A 24,432-nucleotide genomic window follows, 5' to 3' on the forward strand; every position below is an offset into this window, starting at 1 on the left:
AATAGGGGTTAATCATAAGTGGGATGCTTGTCCAAGTAAGGACAGTACCCAAGCACCGGTCCACCCACATATCAAATTATCAAAGTACCGAACGCGAATCATATGAACGTGATGAAAACTAGCTTGACGATAATTGCCATGTGTCCTCGGGAGCGCTTTCCTTCATATAAGAGTTTGTCTAGGCTTGTCCTTTGCTTAAAAAGGATTGGGCCATCTTGCTGCACCTTATTTACTTTTATTACTTGCTACTCGTTACAAATTACCTTATCACAAAATTATCTGTTATCGATAATTTCAGTGCTTGCAGAGAATACCTTACTGAAAACTGCTTATCATTTCCTTCTGCTCCTTGTTGGGTTCGACACTCTTACTTATCGAAAAGGCTATGATAGATCCCCTACACTTGTGGGTCATCACCCCCCAGGCGCAGCCAAGGCCCATTATGTTCCTTCTGGTCCATAAAAAATCTCCGTAAATTTTCATGGCATTTGGACTCCGTTTGATATTGATTTTCTGCGATGTAAAAAACATAGAAAACACAGCAACTGGCACTTGGCACTATATCAATAGGTTAGTATCAAAAAATGATATAAAATGACTATAAAATGATTATCAAACATCCCGAATTGATAATATAACAACATGGAACAATCGAAAATTATAGATACGTTGGAGACGTATCAACGAGCAGGAATTAAGCTTGGGATGCTGATACGTCTTCAACGTATCTATAATTTTTGATTGTTCCATGCTGTTATATTATCATTCTTGGATGTTTTACAATAATTTTATAGCAACTTTATATTGTTTTTTGGGACTAACCTATTGACATAGTGCCCAGTGACAGTTGTTGTTTTTTTGCTTGTTTTTTACTTCGCAGAATCAGTACCAAAAGGAGTCCAAACGCAACGAAACATTTTGGAGATTTTTTCTGGACCAGAAGACACCTTGGGGGCCAAGAAAGCACCAGTGGAGATTCCCGTGGGGACCACAAGACACCTGGGCGCGCCCAGGTGGGTTGTGGGCCCCACGGAGGTCTCCTGCACCGCCTCTTCGCCCTAAAAATTCCGAAATATTCCAGAAACCCTAGGAGAGCTGACGAAACACAATTCCAGCTGTCGCAAGTTTCAGAACCACGAGATCCAATCTAACACCATCACGAAGGGGTTCATCATCCTCATTGGTGCCTCTTCGATGATGCGTGAGTAGTCCACCATAGACCTAAGGGTCCGTAGGCAATAGCTAGACGGCTTCTTTTCTCTTTTGATTCTCAATACAATGGTCTCTTGGAGATCTATTTGATGTAAACCTTTTTTGCGGTGTGCTTGTTGGGATCCGATAAACTTTGAGTTTATGATCAGATCTATAGCCATGAATAATATCCAAGTCTTCTTTGATCTCTTATATGCATGATTATTTAATGCATCGTATTTCTTGTTCGAATCTTTGGTTTAGTTAGGCCAACTAGATCGATTTTTCTTGCCATGGGAAGAGGTGCTTTGTGATGGGTTCGATCTTGCGGTGTCCTCTTCCATTGACAGAAGGGGCAGCGAGGCACGCATGTATCGTTGCTATTAAGGATAACAAGATGGGATCTATTCCTACATGAACAGATCTTGTCTACATCATGTCATTGTTTTTATTGCACTATTCCGTTTCTCCATGAACTTAATACACTAGATGCATGTCGGGTAGCGGTCGATGTGTGGAGTAATAGTAGTAGACGCATAATCGTTTCGGTCTATTCATCTTGGATGTGATGCCTATATATTAATCATTGTCTTGGATATCGTCATAATTATTCAATCTTCTATCAATTGCCCAACAATAATTTATTTACCACCGTGTGCTATTTTTCTCGAGAGAAGCCACTAGTGAAATCTACGGTCCTCGGGTCTATCTTTCATCATATTGCTTTTAGATCTATTTTTCACCGCTTTTGTTTTCATATCTGTTATTCTAAAAATCCAAAAATACCTTGTTGCACTTTTTTTTAATTTATTTTACTTTGTGTTTTTGCAAGATCTATTTGTCCAAAAACATACAAACAAATCTATCTTTTTATCGAGGAGGGATGACAACCCCTCTTACGCATTAGGTTACGAGGATTTGTTCTTTGTGTGCAGGTCCCGTTTACATAGTGTTGCTTGGTTCTCCTACTGGATTGATACCTTAGTTTCATAACTGAGGGAAATACCTATCATAGATGTACTGCATCATTTCTTCCTCTTTGAGAAAATACCGACGCAATTTCAAGCCACATCAGCCATCTTATTCGAGTAGGATTGATTGTGGCCTGGGTTAAAGTAAACAATAAAATTTTGATGTGATTTTTAAAATTAAGGTGTAATTAAAATTGTTTCTGGAATTAGTTACAACTAATGTAATTAAATCAATTACAATAACACTATTAGTAATGTCTTTATTTTCTTGATGGTGTGATGGACATATCATCAGAGTGAGGTGAGACATGATTTTATAAATAATTTAAATATTAGATATTCAATAGCGCACAGACATCATTTAGTTACCCTAAACATCTATCTCGAAAAAAATACTTCTATCTTCTTAAAAAGAAAAGGAAAAAAAACTTATCTAGAAAAAACATCTTCCATTAAGTGGGTTTGGTTCTCTTCTAATTATCTGCAACCCTTTCATTTCCCACTTAATGGGTTTGATTCTCTTCTAAATTCTCTCCAACCAAACAAGTTGCATATACAGACAACCCAAAAAAAACTGCATATAGACACGTCGGCCCCAGAGAGGCATGCAGGGACCCGAGATGTACTCCTCTGTGGATTGGAAACGATTTTTTTTTTTGAATTAAGGGATTTCTTTCCAATCCTATATAGCACTTGATCCTCACTAGCTAACTTATATATTTTGACATCAACATGAAAGCATTTCACCTCACAATGGGATAAGGCCTACGTTCCTCAACATATAGTCATACATGATAAAGATCCACCACAGTATTTTTATTCAATTATTCTACTTGTATTTAATACATACTCCTTCCGTCCCAAAATATAAGAACATTTTTAACATTAATGTAGTATCAAAAATGTTCTTATATTATAGGACAGAAAGAGTAATTCATAACTATACATAATCAAATTCTATCTCTGTATTAAAATATTAAAAAAGGCTAAACTATCCTACAAAACATTTTACATTTAATAAGAAGGAAATATAGTAAATATACTGAGTAATAAATTATATATATATACTCCAATTTTTTTTAAAAAAAATTCATTCAACTATTTTACTTGTATTTAATAAATATTTTAAACCATACATAATCAAATATAATAAATTATCTCTATTTTAAATTTTTAACTCACATGTCATTTCATCAACCAATTCTCAATTTCCCATAGCAACAAGTTGAGTATCCTGTAATTTCACTAATGCACGATTGCTGACCCGACCCTACTTGTCACCTGTACTGTATTGTAGAGGATCTCAACTCAAAAACGAATTTGAGCATCCGGTTGCTCCACACCTTATACAAACATTAAATTCAAAAAATACCCAAAAAGATAGAAGGATCTCAACTCGAAAACAAATTTGAGCATTCGGTTGCTCCACACCTTATACAAACATTAAATTCAAAAAATACCCAAACAATAAATAGAAAACTTAGATTTTGTTCGAATTTGAGCATCCGGTTGCTCCACAGCTTATACAAACATTAAATTCAAAAAGTATACAAAAAATAAATAAATAAAACTTAGATTTTGGAATATCAACCTGGTTCCCGATCTACTCCCATATGAAATTTGATGAAAAATACCATAAAATGTATTCGTGGCAAAAAACAAAATTTCCTATGTATAAAAAACTGTTTGGTTGGATTTTTATTCGGACAACATTTTCTTCGGCACAGAACATCCCACTAGTCGATTGAGAACCCAGGTATCATATCCTTAATTTCTGATTTTTTGATTTTTCGGTATTTTTTACATTTAATATTTTTTAAATATTCGTATAGGTGTGTGGAACACCCAGAAGTTCCTTTGTAATTTCCGTCTGAACCCTCAAAACTACACTCTAGTTTCACTGGTACACGGTTGCTGAGTAATATTACAGCCACCTCCCAAGCTCAAAGCACAGCCAAAATACGCAGCCAAAACAAGATAGACAGCAACACAGCGGAGAATACGACTAAAATTAGAAAGATCAAAGAACCAAGCTTCGTCATAACAAAAAGAGCCATGATAACGATTTACATCACAACAGGGCCATGAGAACGACGATCTACATACACCTCTACGCCAGCATCGCGGTCGATGTAGAAAGGGTGGCCTATAGGCTCTACAGGACGGCCACGGCAGGGTAGTCATCGTCGGTATCGGCGTCGGCGGCAGCATCCTCCTCCCGCAGCGCCCGCGCGATGGCCCTCACCGTCGCCGGGCCCGTCCTGCAGCACCCTCCCACGAGGGAAGCTCCTGCCTGCCTCCACTTGCCGACGCACGACACGAAGTCCGTCCCCGCAACACCACCACCAGCAGCAGCCGAGTCCTGCAACGCACGCACCAGCGAACGGTCCGTGATGCAACGCAAACGGGCATGATCGAGGACATCTATCTGCAGCTGTTGCCAAGAGACGGAGAACTCACCACCCACTCCTTGGTCTCGGCCACGTACGTCTCCCCGGTGTTGGGGTACACCACGATCGGCTTGCTCGTCACCTGCAAGTATAGAACAAGTGCACGCGATTAAGTTGGCAGTACACGTGAACTAGTAGTATGCAGCGTGAGACGCAGCCGCGCGTATTCACCTTGCTAATGGAGAGGACGAGGCCATGGATTAGCCTGGGAGCCGTGCAGTTTATCCCGACGGCGGCCACCCTCCTGCAGGAGTCGGCGACGGCGGCGCACTCGGTGATGGGGTCACCGCTCGCCGCGTTGGCCCCGTCCTTGGAGGTGAAGGAGAACCAGGCGGGAATCCTGATGTCGTTCTCCTCCAACAGCTCAGCGTAAGCCTGCAATTGTGTAGCAATAAGTTGATCAGTTCATCATGGACTGCTCACAACTAGCTAGTGACTACTCCCTCCGTTCTAAAATAGATGACCAAACTTTGTACTAAAGTTGAGCCATCTATTTTGGAACAGAGGGAGTAGTTATTAAGCATACGTGCCTGTGCTTCCAGCTTGTTTGGGATGGTCTCGAAGGCGATGAGATCCGGCCCTGCGTCCGCCAGCACCTGGAGCCGCCTCCTGTGGAAGTTCTTGAGCGCTTCCTTGGTGACGGATCTGCCATAGTCCCCGCTACGTGCACACATACATAAACATCAGTTAACTGATCAATCAAATTCAAACATGTCCAGAAGAAGATGAATGGACGGTGTCTGCTGGGATTGATCGGTACGTGTACTCGGAGCCGTCCGCGAGGTACGCCCCGTAGCTCCCGTCGGAGGCCGCCACGAGCACGGGCCGGTGCGCTCTGGACGCCACGCCGTCGTACTCATCGCGCGCGGCGTAGGGGCCTTTCGACCGGCCTTCCACGAAGATGGCGCGCGCCTCCTGCGCGATCTGCACGCTCCGCCGGAGCAGCGCCTCGCCCTGCTCCCTCGACACGCCTCGCGACTGGAACCCCTGCAGCGTGGCCTGCGACACCACACGCGCACGCACCGCGTCATCGTGTGTGCACCAGAGACAGAGCATTGGCTTGGACGGGGAACGGAGGAAACGTGGGCATGTATGTACCTGGTAGGAGGCCGTGGTTATGATGTTGGCGCCTGCGTCGAGGTAGTCCAGATGGACCTTGCGGATGAGGTGGGGAGCGGAGACGAGGCACCGGGCGCTCCAGAGCTCGTCCTGCAGGTCCGCGCCGTGCGCCTCCAGCTCCGTGCCCAGGGCCCCGTCGACCACCAGCCACCCGCCCGCTTCCCGCAGCCACCGCCGCAGCGCGTCGTCGTGTCCGTCGCCACGCCCCATGGCAGCCGGCCGATGTCGGTCGTTCAGCACCTCTAGCTAGCACACACGCCGAGCACGTAAACGAGAAGGCAGGATATCGAGAAGGGGGCAAGTTTGAGGGAGTAGTGGTACGCCGAGATGAGATGACGATCGATCGCGCAGTCGCGGTGGAGGTTTTAAGACTGGGTCCGGACGGCCCGGGCGCCGCCCAGAGGCCTTGGGCTGCGGCACGTAGTATGCTGCAGCGGCGGCCGGGACAGCACGCGGCCACCGCTCGAAGCGGCCACGCCGATAGGCTGGAAGATACGTGTCGCTGTAACTGTTTCACGTCGTACATGCGCGCGGCCTGCGGTGTCGTAGCCCGTGTGCGCCGTGCGGTTCACCCAACCGGCAGGCAGTCTAACAGCGTGGCCGGGAATGCGGCGGTTCAGCAGAATAAGCCCAGGGTTTTTCTTTTCCCGGTTGCATGGGTACACGTGGGGTTGCAAGTTGCAACGCACCTACGTTTCTGCACTGAATTAACGAAGATGGTTTTATTATTTTTGACAAAGTCAACACTGAGAACCATTTGATCTGAATATTGAGATTTGTGCAAATGCTACAAAGAGATAGAATCTTTATCAGACAGGTGTGAATGTTAACTGAAAAAATAGTTTTTTTTTTTAGAATTATGGTCGCTCTTAATGAACAGCTCCGGTCGGTCTGAAAAAAGTGCTGGCCTTGCAAGATCAGAGAGGAGATTGGCCTGTTTTTGCAAAAGTTAGAACTACGAACCCTCTTTTCTGTGGCAAAAACCTCTATGAACTGGAAGGAGCATAACTAGCAAGTTTTACTTACTAATAGCTGTACAGGGTATTAGACCTGCTCCGTGTACAATGCAATACTGATCGAAGCAACATCCCTTATAATTCATAGTACAAAACAAAACTGCCTACAGTTGCTCGTTTTCCTTTTGATTTTCCTTTTTCAGGTAAACTGCCTACTCTGCTCAGTGGGACATCCCAACTAGTGGTCGTTCTTTTCTCGCTAGCTGACCGCATCCTCCCCTAAATTACAGAAATGCTATAGAAGTCAACATGTAGAATCCAGGAAAGTAACACTGCAAGCACAAAGAAACATCTAGTTATTACAGTCCAAATATTGCACCCCCTCCGTCCCCAAAATAAGTGTCTTGGCTTTAGTTTAAATTTGCACTAAAGCCAGGACACTTCTTTTTGGGACGGAGGGAGTGGGTATCAATCTCTATAAAAATTATTGTAGAATATATGACGGCCTAGAGGGAAAACTCACGTCATTGGACAAAGTTTGCTGATGGAACGTACCCACTTAACTTCCACCCGTTCAAGATTAGATCAGTTTTCGCAGATGATGCATGTTGCTGCAGGTTCAGGAGTTTAATGCTTTCTGACAATCAACCTGTGTGCAACCCAAAAAACTTTATGAGGTGCACACTCATCCAGCAAAGTTTATTAACAAAAGATATGTTAGATAATTAAGGAAGAGTGGGGAACTTGGCAAACTTAAGCAGACACTAATTAAAAATCAATAACAGCACAGGCAAAATAATAAGAACGGCTTGATGGCCAGAAAACACTAATTAGACTGCAGCATATGGTTTCGAAATTGAACGGCATTCGAGCACCAGTACTAACTGGGTGGCACCAATGTTCCAGCAAGGAGATGCATTTGGATGAAATGCCCTATAATGCCCCCAGAGTGTCAATTATGAACTAAATAAAAGAATAAAATGTTGCAGAAGCAACGCCAATAAAAATATTTTAAATCAAAACCAAATAAAATGATCTGGAAATTAGAGAAATACCGAAGTTGAAGTCTTCGTCAGCTCCCTGATAGCCATCGTAGCATAAGATGATGTCGGTAGAGTAAAACTTAATTTTACGGCAAGCTCTGGTAACAGATCTGAGCTGCCAATAGATTCGGTCTCTGCTAGGATGGTTGCTCCAGAGGTGTCCAATGAATCATCATGTGACGCCCCTGTAGATAACAGTTCATTTACTTCAGATGGCTTGGCTTTGGATAGAACATCTAAGTCAGTCTCCACTAAGTGTATTTTGTCATCTGTGTAAGTCATGAGGTCCCTGCAGTATTAAGAGACGATTTAACTGAGAAGTACAAGGTATCCTGCAAAAGTGCAAAGAATGATTCAGTTGGCTCAAGCAAATGAACAGATTATTGGCCTAATTCTCACTTAATTGACAAAGGAGTGGCTATATTGCAATATGCTGATGATGGTACTATACTATTTATACAAGATGATCCAGACAGTGCTAGAGATCTCAAGCTGTTACTGTATCTCTTTGAGCAAATGTCAGGATTGAAAATCAATTTTCAGAAAAGTGAGATGTTGATGGTGTTACAGGATGATGAGAAAGGGCAAAGTATGCTGATCTTTTCAATTGTCAGTTGGGTTCTTGGCCTATTAAGTATTTGGGGTACCTGCTTGTGGGAGCAGATTGCATGTGGCTGACTCGAACTGAAGATAAGATTCATAAGAGGATGGGTGATTGGGAGGAACTGGACTGGTAATCATTCCTGTAGTTAAGATACCTCTGAAAATTAAGATATGGCTGTGGCTTATATGGCATAAGCATCTAAAGATAATATGATTAAGAGGAACTGACTGGTAATCCTTCCTGTAGTTTTTGCTCCGAGACGGAGAGTATCAATCATCTCTTTGGTTGTTCGGCAGCGAAATACATTTGGAGCATCTTGAGTAAATGCCTAGGGGCCAAAACCAGGCATGGATGCTTTACCCAATACTTTTGGTGGATACCACGTTTTATTCCCAGCAGCAGAAATCTACAAATTGTAGGTTTGGCTGCTATATATTGGGCCATTTGGAAGCTACGTCATAGGGCCTGCTTTGATCACAAGCTTGTTAGATCTCCAGCTGAATTCATTTGGTATGCCTATTCTTCTATGCGCTACTGAGCAGGTCTTCAAAATGCCAAGGAACAGGTGCTGCTGGAGCAAGGGGCGACTGCTTTCCAGGATGAGGCGCTGGCCATTCACAACAATGGTGGAGGAGAGAAAAGAACTCAGAGACTGCTGCTGAAAGATCAAGATCAAGATGATGATATGGAGGAAGCGGCTGAGCACGATGGTGAAGCATGAAAAATAGGGGATCTTTGGAGGCCTGTCCTGTTGCTAGTATCGTTTGGAGAGTTGTAACAGTTAAAAAGTTGCTGGAGTGTTTGATTTTGGTGCTCGAGCTTGATAGGGCTGTTTGTGTTTCCCCTTCCTTTTGTTGTTTCGTTGTAAACTAGTTGGTGACGATGTTAGTAGGTCCATTTTGGTTGCTATGAAGTAGCAGCTTTCGTTATTCAACTTGTGGTTGCACATGGATGCTATTTTTTCTTGTTTTGTTCTGTTATCCCCTTTGATAATGGAACCCGATCCTAAATTGTATGGAAAAAAATCCTGCAAAAGAGAAACTGCATTGAAACATCTAGAACTAGAACTCACTGTACAGCAAATATAGTTAAACTTAACAAACCAAAACATAAACAAAGCAATTGATTGAACGAAACAGTAGAATTTTGTTTAAGTTGCACATACCATTCACAGTCAATAGGTCGTTGTAATACACGACGGTAACCTCCTTTCATGCTTGTAATCGAGAATTCCCTTACAATTGAAATTTGTGTCATCCAGCACAACGGTTAGTATGCAAAAATGGATATTAAAATGATATATCCAAAAATGCATGAATATGAATAAGATAACACAGTAGCTATGCCAAAGATACAATATTAGTGACCAAATGCAATATTTAAACCCCTTTTTCCTTGGCCAGTGGTAGGCGCCGGTCGACCGGTCACACATATGCTGTCCAATTCGCCAAGCGCCAACCATTGGATCCCGCACACTGCATGTCGTCTTCCTCCCCCACGTCTCAGATCTGATCCAAAAGTCAACAGCAAAAATCCCCTTCACCCCAGCTCGTTTTTCCTCCACACCATGCCACATGGGAGGCCGTGGCTGTGCGGCGAATGCGCACCCACCCCACTCCCGCAACAGCTCGCCGTTGTCAGCTAGACGTCGGGCTCGTCACTGCAGCTCCCCACCGGCTGCTACCCAGCAGTAGCAGCCTCGATGCTGGTTGCAGCAGTGAGGGTAGCCGAACCCAGCAAAACGGCTCGCCGTCAGAACACTGGAAGTCGCTGGTCCCAGCAAAAAATGACTCGCCGGTGGGTTCCAACTTCTGCTGCCAATGGTTGCAGCTCTGTCGCTGGCCGGTTCCAGCATCTAGTGCCACGATCCCACAATCGGGTGACTTTCATCTCCGGCACCGGCTGCTGCCGGTTGCAGCTCCCATGGCTGACGATCGCATCCCAGCCTCCGGTGCCAGTTCCAGCGTCCCAAGTCACCGGTGCTAGCAGTCGACGTCGCCGGTCGCCGGTCGCAGCAGTCGACGTCATCGGCTGCAGCAGTTCAACGTCACTACCCTTAGTTGTAGCATCTGTTGCCGTCGGACACAGCATCTGTCACAGCCGGTCTCAGCGCCCACGACCACCGCCGTAGCACCGCTTCATACCTTGCACCGCAGCACCCCGGCACGCCCTGGCCACTACCCTGCTAAAACAGCGTTCTACCGCTCGCGGCGTGGCCAAGACGGCTCGTAGCTTTGCCAGTGGCGTCACAGCAGAAGAACCCCCAGGTGGTCGCTCCCCTCCCACCCCTTACAGCAGCGCACCCCCAGGCACAAGGCAGCGGTTGGCCGACCGGAGTTTGTCGGGAGGATGGTTCTGCCAGGGCGATGAGAGGAAAGAGAAGGGGACTAGCTTGATGTGGGAGATAGCAGAGGTGAGAGAGAAAGAGAGAGGAAAACTCGCGAAGAAGACGAGAATGAACGATAGAGATGGAGAAAGAATACGGAATGGCTCACATGGTTTCTCACAGAGATAAGGAGAGCGAGAGCGGTGGGTGGTGGGCCAGGGCTGACGCGTGGCTAGTGCGCGTGCCACCGGTGCGTGGCTCGGACGGACAGCCGGCTAGAAACGCTTCCCTTTTTCCTTTGGATGTGTTATTTGAACACCCGCTTTATAAAGGCCCATTATGATCACAATTATCGTACAGAGCTATAAACTAGCTTCAGAAAGCAACATACATATATAGGAACAAACTAACTTACTTGACTCCATGGGTGCTCTCTGTCAGGCTAATACCATCCTGGGACAAAAAGAAACAGATAGACATTAAATACACATTTAAAAAGAAAGTATTTAAGGCTTGAAGCTATCTCTTTTCAGTAGTCTGACAAATAAGTAGGTTTGTGCTCCAATCTTACAGATAATATCTCTGTAAAAAGGGAGATATGTGTGTCTCATTTCAACAAAACAAACTTCATAAATCCAAACATAAGAAATTACTTAGCCTCCACCATTCTAGTATATATACAAAGATCAACAAAACCAGCTAATAATAGAAAGCAACAAAGATCACAATGAAAATATACTAGATTGGCCTTGGACAAGAGTGATTGCATGCAGCTGTATTTATTGCCAAAACGAAAAGCTTGGTGTTACCTACTAGCGTGATTGGTTGGCAATTTCATTCTGCAGCTTTTCAAGAAAAGCAAAGGGCATAATCGGAAGGCAGTAATTACACTAGATGCTTTGGTAGAAGCACATGCCATGTAAAATAGAACATCAAATCAGAAATTATCGCCTACGAATCTCAAATGGAGGGAGTACTCAGGTAAGGTGCACAGAACACATGGGTAGCAATTAAAAATGTACTACAAAAAGAGGGAAACTAATCCAATATTACACATCTACACCCTATAGTTTGGTAGCAAAAAAAAAGAAAAAGAAAAGCTTGAGAACTTAAAAGCACATTATTCGATAAAATTCACGGTAAAGATAGCATTACCTTGTTAGCTATTTCATGGTAAATCCCAGCAACTTCATTTCCAGGAAACAATGTTTCTGAGCTGCACATGGAAAAAGTAAGCATAACACTATGAATCAACTGTATAACAAAGAACATACAGCAAATGCTCATCACCCAGGCAAAGGAAGGACAACATCCTCGAGTGTGTACACTGCCTTCAATAAATCTTCAGAATCAGCTATCTACAAGAGAAGTGTATGAAAGGGAATTCCGCAAACAGTAGCTCTCATGCACAAGTTTTCACTCTGTTTGTGTGTAAATATAGTAAACCTTGACAGACTGGATCGTTTCTTCCGGAAGTGTTTCAGCAAATATGGCCATTTCAGATGTGTTGGTGTGGTCATCATTATTTTCTGAAGCATCTGTTACAGTTCCTTCTCCAAGACATTCTTTTTTGTAAACCAAGTCACCTTCTATGACCCCTGATAAACCTGTGATGTTTACCCATTAGCATATAAAGACAAAAGAAAGAAGAGTGGATGGAAGCTTCGAAAAATGAAAACAAACTTTCAACACCCTGAGTAAGTATAGTGCAACAAAATGCATATTGGATCACTAAATGCACCAAAAAATTAATATGGAGGAAGAGACTAGTGTGCCTTGCAATAATCAGATTTTGAATGAGTGGTTGCATCTGATGGCGGAGCTAGGAAAAATATGAAGCCTGGGCAAGCCGCGTGCCCCCATTTATAGATAAAGCAACAACCATACAACCCAAAGCATACAACTCGACACCACAACACACACACAAGACAGGATACAACAGTGCACAAGAACAGCTACACCATCCCAACCCACTACAAGCCAACAAAAGAATCTATACCTATGTAAAAAGACCCTAAGGGGCAGATCCAATTAATCTCGGCCATCAAATAAGGTCAATCCGACGACCCAGATTGCTCCAATGGTGAGCGCTCAACATGTTTAACGTGCAACTAAAATCATACCAAATATCACCGTCAGCACTAATCACATAATTAACACAAAAAATGATATCTTACCTATTATCTTTATGCAATTAATATACTGCCTAATATTAACGTGCATTGCACGTACGCATTTACTAGTACAATTAGAGCCCCGCTTCAAGCTATCGGAGTTCTCAACCATGACAGGCGTCACGAAGTGACGACGCTGCGCCCGACGAACCATGGACTCCAAGAGGGCGCCTTCAGGAAGGGAACTACACAGGAGCACCGCTGCCGCCTGATACAAAAGGATCATGGTTTTCACCCGGCGCTAACAAAAGGAGAGAACCGCAACGGCATCGTCATGAAGGGGACAGCACCCGCGAACGCCGCCGCTTTCGACCTGGTCCAAGCCAGACAGGTATTACTCCCCAGCACGCTCTCCGCCTCTAAAACCACCCTCGATCACCGAGCACCGGCCACCAGGCCGCGCGCACGGCTATGGCCGCCAATCCACACCTGAGCCATGCGCCCCGCCCATGAACATCCAGGCTCCCACCACCAGGGTTGCCGCCCCGGCATCCGAGCCCACCCCCTCCAATGCCACCACGACATGAAGACGAGAACAACCGGGTAGAAGGCCGACCAGTAAAGGGTAGAAGGCCCGTCCTTCCAACACTAAAACAAACCCATGGCCGGGCGATGGCCTAGCTGACCTAAAGCGAACAGGGGATGGTCAGCAGCCGCCGGCTGCACCGCAGCCACCCGGCCACCCCCGAGGGCTAAGGCCGCCGACACGACACATTTGGCTCCTCTAAATCTCGGTGTCGACAAGCCAGAAGGCCTCCTGCCTCCCTTCCCGGGTCGCCCTTGCCACCATCAGACAGTCAACGATGCATCACGCGCTAAGCCTTCGACACCAAACTATAGGTTACCACAAGCCGCTGCACCCAATCGTACGAGCAGAAGGGGGGTAGTCGACCACCCATGTTGTGCCACCACCCCCACTAGCCGAATCTAGCCATGTCACCACCACCGGCAGAGAACTTCATCCCGACCCGAGACAAGGACCACCATCACCTCGTTGTCCATCACGCTGCTAACCCGAAATCAATGGGGGTGCGAACGGTATGACAATCAGATATCCCGGCATGCTGGATAATGTCAAGCGCGTACTGCCGCTGAGAGAGAAAAAGAGAAGAAGAGGAGCGCATGACAGAAACTCCAAGGAAGTGCGAGAGAGAACCAAGATCGGTCATGGCAAACTCTTGTCGAAGGGAAATAACGTAACGAAGGAATACAGGGGTGGATGCGGTGAGAATGATATCATCTGCATAAAAAGGAGATAGGCAATGTGTCCAGAAGATTTGTAGACAAATAAGGAGGCATCGCACTTAGAAGCGGTGAAACCAATGGTGGCGACGAACGTGGCGAAGCGAGTGAACTAGGCACACAGGCAAGCTCGGGTCTCCATCGCCTTATCAGGGCAACAACAAGCGTCGCCGTTTCACCAACAACAGCGGCTACCAGGGAGCCTCCAACTCCCCGCCCCCGTGGACTGGACACGTCTACGCCTTCGCGATGGGTAGGCGTAGACGTGGCTAGTCCACAAAGGGTGGGGGCGAAGTTGGAGGCGTCTTGGTAGTCGTCGTTGTTGGTGAAACGACGGTGCTTGTTATTGCCCTGATTCGGCGATGGAGGCCCGAGCTTGCCGCCGCTGAAGCCCGGACCACGTGGCCTGGTGTGGTTGCCCGAGGCGCCACCAGGAGGCGGGGCGGGAACAGGTGGCCGGTTGTGGACGGCGAGGGCGCTGTAGGAGCCAGAGAAGTCGGCGCCGGAAGTCATCTCGTCCTACAAGAACATGCCCACGTTGATATCAAATGCCAGGGGCGTGGTGGACTTCTCGATGATCTTCGCCGTCATCTGGTGCTGGTCTTTGTTGATGCGGCGAAGTTGGAGGACGAGCTCGTCATCGTCCACCGGCTTGTCAACGTTCCGCAGCCAATCAACAGCAGCTTTGTGATGGGCGTTGAAGGTGGAGATGGAAGAGTCGCCCTAGCGGATCCCATGCAGCTCGGACTTGAGGTAGAACTGCCGGAAGCGATGATTGTTGGGGAACAGAGTCTCAATAGATGACCAGATCCCAAAGGCGGTGGCCTTCCGATCGATGATGAAGCCAACGAGCTCCGTGCTCATCGTCTCATAGAACCACTTCTTGACAGCTTTGTTGACCATGCGGCGCCGCCACGGTGGTCGTTGAAGTCGGGAGAGATGTGATCGGCGACGTTGTACTAGTCGATCGTCTCCAACATAAGGTCGCGCCAGACCGAATACTTGCCATCTTTCATGTCCAACCGCACATCTACATGGTGGCAGATGTTGGCCCCTCGACGCGGATGGCATGAGCTAGGGCCGGCATGGGATAGAAGCTCGCGACAGGCGGCGCGGTCTGGAGGGGAAGAGTGGCGGTGACCATCGTCAAGGGTGAAGAGGACAGTGCATGGGAAGGTGTGGGAAGAGGCGTGGATGCCATTGGAAAGGGGGAGCGGGCATATGCGAGGGGGGCGCCGATGAGGAAGCTCCGGTGGCGGCAACCTCAGGCCATAGCGGAAGCGATGGAGATGGATCAAACTGATACCATGATAGAAAGAGAGTAAGAGTAATGATGCATCATAGTGTATTCCTCCTCGATGGGGTGATTAAGTAGAGAGAGTACGAGAGAGAGAGAGAAGAATACACATGCGCGTACAAATAGAATACCAGCCGATCCTGAGGCGGCACATTGCATGGCGCGTGCATGCAACAGATAAGGCTTTACCAGAGTAGTTCCATGAGAATAGCTCGAGCTAACAGTAGTCTAACAACGAACTGAGCAAAACATTTGAGAACAGCAATGGCCTCATCAAGGGACACAAGCATCGGTTGATGTAGCAGCGCAACATGCCTGCTATCAAAACCTTGATCTAGACCTTTTAGAAACTGCATCACCCGCCTGCGCTCAACCCATCTCCTGGCAATCTCCATGGACTCTACATGTGGAAGCTCAAGGGGGTCACACGAATCCAGATCGGCCCAAAGGTGATGCAGCTCAGTCACATACACCATCACGCTTTTGTCACCTTGACGAACATCATGGATCTTGTCTTCAATTTGAGACACGAGCATCAGGTATCCCTTACCGGAATACCTCATGGATATCAGGCTTCACACAGCAGAAGCATTCAACGATTTCTCAAGAGACTGCAATGACTAGAATCAGTGAGTTCAACATCCAAGCCAATATCAGTGAGTCAGTAACATTCCACTTCTTCTATTCTGAGCTCAGCTTGTCAGCTGGTTCTCCAACCGTTCCAAGTGTTAAGCTTCATGCACTAGCCAACGCAACCAAAAGTCCGAACTGGTGTAAAGAGTTAGGCAATCCACATATATACTTCAACACCCCCTCTCATGTGTGACGCGAGAAGTCAACGCGTAAATTGACTCAGAGGTATGGCTCAATAGAGGCATATACGTGGACATAGAGGGGGGCAGCAACAATTTTTGAATAAATTGCGAAAGCTGGGACTTGAACTCAAGACCTTAGGCTCTAATACCATGTTAAGCTTCATGCACTAGCCAACGCAATCCACATATACACTTGTACATATGTAACTGTTTGATCTTTTTCTAATTTAAAAGTCTGTGAGGGCCTTTCCCACTGTCCTCAAGTTTCAAAAAAAATCCACATATACACTTCAACACCCCCTCTCACGTGTGACGCGGGAAGTCAACATGTGGATAGACTCAGAGGTATGACTCAAGGCCTATACGTGGACACAAAGGGAGGGCAATAATTTTTTGGATAAATTGCGAATGTCGGGATTTGAACTCAAGACCTTGGGCTCTGATACTATGTTAAGCTTCATGCACTAGCCAGCGCAACCAAAAGTCCCAACTGATGGAAAGGGCTTGGATGTCCACAGATATACTTCAACACCAAGAACATGCCCCTTCTGTCCCTTTGTCTTCAAGATTAACAAGGCCCGCATCGACTCCTTAAATAAATTGGCATGAGCTCCGGCTTGAATGCCTGACCAGCTCGAGGCACAACAGTTCCACCACCTGCAGGAGATGAACCCTCGGCAGCTTTCGCAGTCATGAGCTACACAAGTTGCTCCAGCACAGAAGTAATATCACTCCCCATGACAGCCTCCACCTCGTCTTTTCCTAGCTATGCCACCTCATGCCTCCTTCCTCTGCAATCAGCAGCCACAACACCACAGCCAGAACACCACCAGGATCACTCACTTCAGCTATTCACTTAGCTGTGAGAACCTCTGCTACATGCACCAGCACCAAGCTAGCCAGCAATACCAGCAGCAGCACAGGACCTCCTCTTTCTCCAATCAGCAGAATCAGCAGCAGCAACGAGCAGCTTCAGGAAGCAGCAGCCTCCAGGAACAGCACAATATATAGTCACACCGCCAACAGCAAGCAGCACAGCACTTCTTGCTGAAAAACACCAAGAATGTCAACGAAGCAGGAAATAGCTCCAGCAGCACAACACTTCAGCTCCTGCTCGTCGTGTTCCAGTTCCAGATCGAGGAAGAGAGGACGAGCTGCGCCTCCTCTTCCTCCTCTGCCGCACAACCGCAACTCCTGCAGCCGCCGGTTCTCCATCGGTGTCGTGCAGCACCTGTGCAGCTCCGCCAGCTCCTCGCGCACAGTCACCTCTCTTCGCCGCTGATTCCGCCTCGCCACGCCTCTACTGTAGCTCCTTCTGCAGCTGTCGTCGCCTTCCTCCCTCGCCCTCAGCGTCTGATACCATGTAGTTCGAGAGAGGGATGTGCCAGGCAGCTACTCGATCTGGTGTAAAGCGGCGCATGAGACCAAACATAGTTTGGCTCCTCTTCTAGGTCAGTGGCATGGCATGGGCCTGGGCCATATGGACTAGACTGGAACATGGGCTCACATACAACAAATGTCCCCATTGCTAAGCCAAGCTCAGGGACAATAGCCAAAAGAAATAAGAGAGCATTTGTTGTCAATATGTAAGCAAAAGTCAAGTCTGCTGCTGCTGCCACCAATAGTTCCAAGCCAATTATTTGCCATGCTGCAAAGAACGCCTGGAGATCTTGTAGATGAAAGTCTATTAGCACCATATGGATGCAACACTAGGCAGCATGGAAAGAATATGGATACTCATGTCGGATGGCTGGTCAGATAGAAGGGGCCGCCACTTGTCCTTGTTAACAGTCTGGAGGGCCCCTTCTTCTTGGAGGCTTAATGCCTCAAGTAAATCACATGATGCTCAAATGATCGCTGGTTTGCTAGAGAAGAGAATTGAGAAAGCTGGGAAAGAAAATGTTGTCACCGATAATGGTGCTAACTACAAGGCAGTTCGCCACCTTCTAGAGTTGAGGGTCCCTACACTATATTGGAGTCCGTGTGCATGTCATTGCTTGGACATAATGTTGGAAGATATAGGGAAGTTGAAGGCATTTAAGAAACCTATTGCACAGGCCAGACGTGTCACAACTTTCATAAATAGGCATGGAGAATTCTTAGTCTAATGAGGAAGGCTTAGGCGGGCTAGATTTTTTAGACCCGCAGCCACTCGTTTCACCACGGCCTTCCTCACACTTAAGAGTTTGGTCAAGCACAAGGTGACTTTGAGTCTATTTACTTGTGAAGCATGGGTTAGAAGCAAATTGGCGTAAACACGAGTGGGCTTGAATGTGTATTTGATCCTCCATATTTGGCATCAAAATACCTCTGAAATCATAATATTGTTGGGCCTAACCAAAAAGGTACTATCAACCACCATCTCATGGGCACCAACCGAGATTTGAGATCTCGAACTAATTACATTGCATGCACAATATGTACATACTTTCTTTGCAAGATTTGTGAAAGCTCATTGTAATACTAAATAACTTTAACATAAGCTTCAACATATAAGTAATTTAGAACACTCTATTTTTCTATGCAACCCACGACATGAGTCGGAATACACCCATTTCCATGGACCACACTAAACAATTTAATCACGAAGCCCCATAATTGATCTACACAAAGCAAAGCTATTTGAGCCCCATCTAGTATGTCTAGGTCTAGCAAAACTAGTTTGTTGATGCGAATCTCATCCACTGCATAGTTTACCGCTCTCAGGACTATCAAAAACATAATTAGGAAATTCTTCTGCCAATGCATCCACTTTTTGCAAAATACACTTGTTCTAATTCTAATCAAGGGGACATGCTCAAGAAAATCTTAGGAGGGAAACAAATAGCAAGGGAGGCAAAAACCAATTGCAAATAATGGGTAAAGCAATGGACAAACAAAGCATACGGGTTTCACCTACAACCTTTGTTGCATGGCATTAAATCACGTCTCATGTTTGAACCCCCGCCGTAGACGTGAATTTAATGCCATTCAACAAAGGTTGTAGCCTTGTAGGTGAAAACCACATGCTTTCTATGTCCATTGCATTGCCCAACATCTGCAATTGGTTGTTGTGTTTATTGCTAGTTGTTGCTCATATATTAATGAAATTTTCAGCTATCTCTATTTGATTGTGACTGCAACAAGTGATTCTTGCAAATGGATGGATGCACTGACCGAAGAATTCACTAGTATGTTCTATATATGCTTGAGAGAGGCGAAATATCTAGTGGAAAGAGCTTGCATTGACAAACTAGTCTTGCTAGACCTAGATATACTAAATGTGGTTCACACCATATAACTTTGTTTCGTATTAAATCAAATGTGGGCCTCGTGAATAAAAGTGCTTAGTGAGGTTAATGCAAATAGGTGTATGAAAACTCATCCCATTAGTTGTACAAAAAAAGTGTAAGTGTTTTAAATTTGTTTTCACCATGAGTTCCAAGTTAAAATTATTTTGCACTACAAATTAGCTTTCGCGGAGTTTTGCGAAGGCATGATCTTTTTGGCGAAGTCCAACAATATTATTATTCCAAAAGCATTCCGCTGCCAAATATGAAAGAAGAAATGCTAGTTCATCAATTTTCCGCCAGTTTTCCTTATTAGATGGTCGTTTCCTCTTCTACATAATGGAAAAGCAAAGCTCTTGCCGGTTGCTAGAAGAAAAAGAAATGTTGATTAAAGGTCGCTAAAGAGGACTATCACTAATCTTCAACTTCGTCGTGTCATGATTTTCTTTGTCAATATTAACAAGATATGTGTTGAAATGAATTGCCAGTCTGGTAAAACAGCTCAAGAGGTACTTGTATGTTTCTCATGTGTTGATTTAAATAAGTTTGATATAGAAAAGCTTGCCCATCTTGCAGCAATTTATCGTGCAGATTTCTCCAAAGCTTGTGAAGGTTAAATCTCTCCTACCGAAAGGCATGGTTTATAAGGCAGTAAAGCAACCTAAAGCGAGCACCACGCGCTCTGACGCTTAAGCGACGCCTAAGCGCCTAAAGCAGGCATATTTCTAAGGCACTGCCAGGGCGCCTTACCGCTTAAGCGTCTGAAGCAGGACGCTTTATAAACAAGGCTGAAGCGTCTAAGAGGAGCTGTTGGTGCCTAGACTCTTGGATGAGGCACCAAGGGCCCTACTAGGACTTAGCGGCAACGTTCGGAACTTTGGGAAAACTATGTGTGCAATTATCTCTACAACTTGCTCTTTACTTTCCACGTTCTTGCAAATTATTCCTATTTGTAGATTCATAGTTAGGGTAACTTGATCACCTAAAGTGAATCTATTAAATTTACCAATTTTCAGATCTTGTGGGTTTCACCTCTAGCCTACCCCAACTTGTTTGGGACTAAAGGCTTTGTTGTTGTTGTTGTTGTTGTACTATAATACTTTAAGTAACAGCAGAAAGTCTCCATTAGTTGTCTCAAAATAATGAAACTAATCAGATCAAAACCTAGTGAGCCACAGACACACAAAGTATACTGACCATATATTCCAGCTCTCATACTCGCAGCATGGTTCCATAGATAACTCTGGTAACTATGTACATACCTGTGTAGAATAGTCAACACCGCTTAATAAGTAGATGTAGATCTGTAGAACTTAAGACTTAATCGTAAGTAAGAAAAGAGCGGATATTCAAATCGGCTCCCAAGAGCATATGCTCCGGGGGTGATAAATGACAATCTTGATATACAAAAACTGAAAAAAAAACATTTACATGTCCATGTCCTATATATACATGAAACTTTTCATGAGGTAAAAGACTGGTTTTGTGGCCTGTGCCGAAAAACATATTTGGCGCTTAAAATTTGCCTTTTGAGAGCACCAGGTTTTCTTTTCTTTCTTTTTTTGTTAGAGCAAAATATATGTCATTTTTTCATGAAACTTTGCAAGAAGATAGAAGCCATGAACATGTGTGTTATCAAAAAAAAACATATTGCTTTTATTATTTACATATTGTTTAAGTTTTTACAGTTTGTCCAGGAGCATGTGCTCACAGGAACCAAAATGCTGCCACCCAGAAAATTGTAACTACTTTGCAGGCATGGTGGATTCTCTAGGAAAAAACTCTACGGCCATCACAGATGCTGTATTCCAATTTAAGATCATGAGATACACTCAAAACTTAGATCGTGCAATAGAACATACATCAATCTCAGTGTTCTAGGTATAGCCATTAGTGCTTGTAGATAGTTGCCAGGGTACTTCTTCAAACGCTGAAGCTGAAAATGACAGAAAGCACAAATATAAGGGTTCCATCGTCAAATTAAAGTGATAAAACAGAGAATAGGAAAGCTATATTCCCTGTTATAATTTATTTAGTACTCTCTCCGTCCCAAAATAATTTAGCTTGAGACACTTATTTTGGGACCGAGGGAGTACTCCCTCCGATTCATAATAACTGTCGCAGTTTTTTAGTTCAAAACTGTGACACTTATTTTGGATCAGAGGGAGTAATTAATATATTTGAATCAAGAGATCAACGTAATAATTTCTAGTTTATAACCTCATCCAGAGTAAGTTGGTAAGTTTTCTCCATTTTGTAGTTACACTTTCATACAACATCTACTAAAATCAAGTCAATGTCAAATTCTGGGCACCAGATAGATAAATATATAAGCTTGCATTATCATTCTGTGACATCATCTTGCTTTCTGTTGGTCCATAGCATCACAAGTCCTCGTATCACAGATTCAACATTGTGTGGGCACATCAATCTCACTTGCTACGGATAAATAGACTTTATAAGCACCAACAGAACATTACAACGATAACCAGCAAATGTGATAGGACAAAAAAAATGCTCAGACGTACGATATATAATCCAAGAAAAGGAAGACAAAATACACTTACGATAGCCCTCTCTGCTATGAGACGCCGAGGAAAATTCCTAATTGCCACATCAATATCACCATGTTCCTTGTAATGTTCCCTCACCCCATTCATGTCATCACACTGTACGCAGCTAAGTTAAGATGAACAAATCCGAGCACTACATATTAAAGTTTCTAGTTGTAAAACAGCAAAAATAATCAAGGATATCTCCTTCCCTTGGATCAAGAATCAAGCTAACAGCACTTCTCCACTCTCCTCTAAGCAAAGCAGCACCAACGAGATGAGTTGGTACTGAAGCACTACCAAAACGCTAGAAACACGATACAAATAAAATGTTTTACGTCAGAGACAGTGGCAAAAAAGCTTGAAGAGATAAAAGAAATAAGAGGGTATATTTCTTGTACCTGCAGACCGTAGTAATTGATAAACCCACTTTTTATCAATCCATCAACAGCTACCTTAATCATGTCTTCTGATTCTGCGATAACACTCCTGACAGATAACAGCAATGGAAAGCGTGAATTCTCTAATCACTCTGTAGTTGAAAATAAAAACAATAAGGTCATGACGGGAATCTAAGATCATAGTACACAACAAAGGCAACAAATTATGCAATTCTTTGTAAATTGTAACCATCGTGAATTAGCGTAACATTGTGTCACGGCATATCCACCCGACTTGTGTTACAGCGTGTGTCACAGCCTGTGTGGCTGTGCACCGTTTATATTGCAGAAGGTCAAGCAAATTCATTATAGCATTGATGTATAGTGCCATCACAAAGAAAACATGCACCTTAAGGTAATTGTAAATCGGTTTCCCATGAGTTGACCAAGAACAAGGCCCTCCTTTACATAACTAGAAAAAGGTAATCAGTTACTGAATTGTCAATGACATAAATCAATGTTGTGCACAGGAGATGATACACATAACCACTTACTTAAAATCTCCAACTTTAATGCCAGTGAGTTTATTATTTAGAGCGGCCAACCTACTGGCATGTACCTTGAAAAGTGTTACCTGATGAGAAGAAAGAGAATTAAAAATCATGAACCCAAGAAAAACTAAAATACTTGTCTTTTGAAACTATATCATCCAATTTTCCTTGTGGCTGCAATAGTCAATGGCGTCAGCTTTTTTTCTGCGAAAAATATTATACTTTCCATTTTGACACCATGCTTGTTATATTGAATCACAACTCATATTGTCCAAATAAATAAATGAAAGAAATTCAAAAGGTTGATATGTGCATGAATTGACATCATAAATTACTGTGGAAAATAAGGACCTGCTGGGTTGTAATAGCACGTTTATCCTTTGTCCCTGCAATCCTAAAAGATCGTGGCTGTGGATAATACAGGTAATTTCAGAATATGTGAATACATTCAGCAACTCAAAAGGAGAAGTTGCAAATATTTTGATGAAAACAATGGCAAACAGGCACCTGAAGCCCTAACATTTTTCCTATAACTCTTAGTGCCTCCTGGGTGTCCTTGTTCTCTTTGTAGAGATGAAACCTGTAGCATGAATTACAACCTAAATGTGCAGTCCTATGCATCCTTATGCATAAATATTAAATATCATAGATTAAAAATGATGGGATGATATGTAATGCCATCACCTGAGAAACTTCCCAAGATGATAAGGCCAGGTTACAGATCCTCTACTATCAAATGGCCTGTCATCTCTCCAGCCTGAAGGTTCAGAACTTCCTGTGCCCGTCCTGTTCCTCCGGCCACGTGGCCCTGACCTCAACCGCACCCTAATACACCTCTGGACCCCATCGCTGTGCTCAACGGTGTCCGTCACCAAGAAGATGAAGTTCCTCTTGAAGAAGTCATGCACCTCCTAGAAAATGTCGAATACTTGACAAGTTCACATCCAAGTTTCCACCATAACCAATTAACCACAATATCTGGAAAATCAAACCCACCAAGCGATGAGCCTTGTCGGCATCAGGGGAGAGAATGATCGGTGAGACATCACTATCACCTTCTGAAACCCTCGACAGAAATCCCCTCAACGCCTCACAATCGGCGTCACCACAGAGCAGCCGGAACGATTCAAGTGCGTGCGGGAGGTCAGCGTCGGCCTCGTCATCCGTATCTGCACGCTGCGAATCCGCACCAAACCGAAACGATGTCATGAGAGTACGGTTTCTGAATCCGGAAAACCGCAATGCGGGGGGGAAGCAACAGGGAGCTCGAGAGGTAAACCTCGTCGGGGAGGTCGAAGGAGGTGAGGCGGACGAGGGTGCCGTCGCGGGCGACCTCGTGGACGACGAAGTCGGAGTAGCGCTGCTTGAGGGCGCCGCGGAAGCCGGGGAGTGAGGAGGCGAACCGGGAGATGCCCACGTCGGGCTCGGCGAGGGCGGCGCGGCGCTGGGCGGGCGGCTGGGCCACGGCGCGGGCGCGGCTGGCGAGGGGGCG

The 24,432-nt window shown here is 44.9% G+C and overlaps 2 protein-coding genes across 2 annotated transcripts; both read right to left on the bottom strand.

Annotated features, from left to right (window-relative positions):
• Window positions 1-4,103: 4,103 nt before the first annotated feature.
• Window positions 4,104-6,046, bottom strand: LOC119272125 (homocysteine S-methyltransferase 4-like). The gene is made up of 6 exons (XM_037553698.1): window positions 5,711-6,046; window positions 5,373-5,611; window positions 5,143-5,272; window positions 4,784-4,987; window positions 4,623-4,694; window positions 4,104-4,524 (listed from the first exon to the last, which is right to left on the bottom strand). Exons 1-6 carry the CDS (start codon window positions 5,939-5,941, stop codon window positions 4,318-4,320), a joined length of 1,083 nt encoding a protein of 360 aa, XP_037409595.1. The 5' UTR covers window positions 5,942-6,046; the 3' UTR covers window positions 4,104-4,317.
• A 674-nt stretch (window positions 6,047-6,720) lies between these two features.
• On the bottom strand, window positions 6,721-24,426 carry LOC119269166 (pseudouridylate synthase 7 homolog; the record flags this gene model as incomplete). The annotated part of the gene is made up of 20 exons (XM_037550939.1): window positions 6,721-7,019; window positions 7,211-7,336; window positions 7,743-8,019; window positions 9,500-9,568; window positions 11,076-11,113; window positions 11,816-11,876; window positions 11,951-12,018; window positions 12,107-12,267; window positions 20,655-20,719; window positions 21,320-21,393; window positions 22,025-22,128; window positions 22,214-22,316; window positions 22,411-22,498; window positions 22,799-22,861; window positions 22,944-23,023; window positions 23,292-23,348; window positions 23,448-23,520; window positions 23,625-23,851; window positions 23,937-24,116; window positions 24,220-24,426. Coding segments are annotated over 19 exons (2,025 nt in total), but the record flags the coding sequence as incomplete, so codon positions are not given.
• Between the last annotated feature and the right edge of the window lie 6 nt (window positions 24,427-24,432).

The sequence above is a fragment of the Triticum dicoccoides genome, chromosome 3A, assembly GCF_002162155.2.
Source record: "Triticum dicoccoides isolate Atlit2015 ecotype Zavitan chromosome 3A, WEW_v2.0, whole genome shotgun sequence".
Lineage (NCBI taxonomy): Eukaryota > Viridiplantae > Streptophyta > Magnoliopsida > Poales > Poaceae > Triticum > Triticum dicoccoides.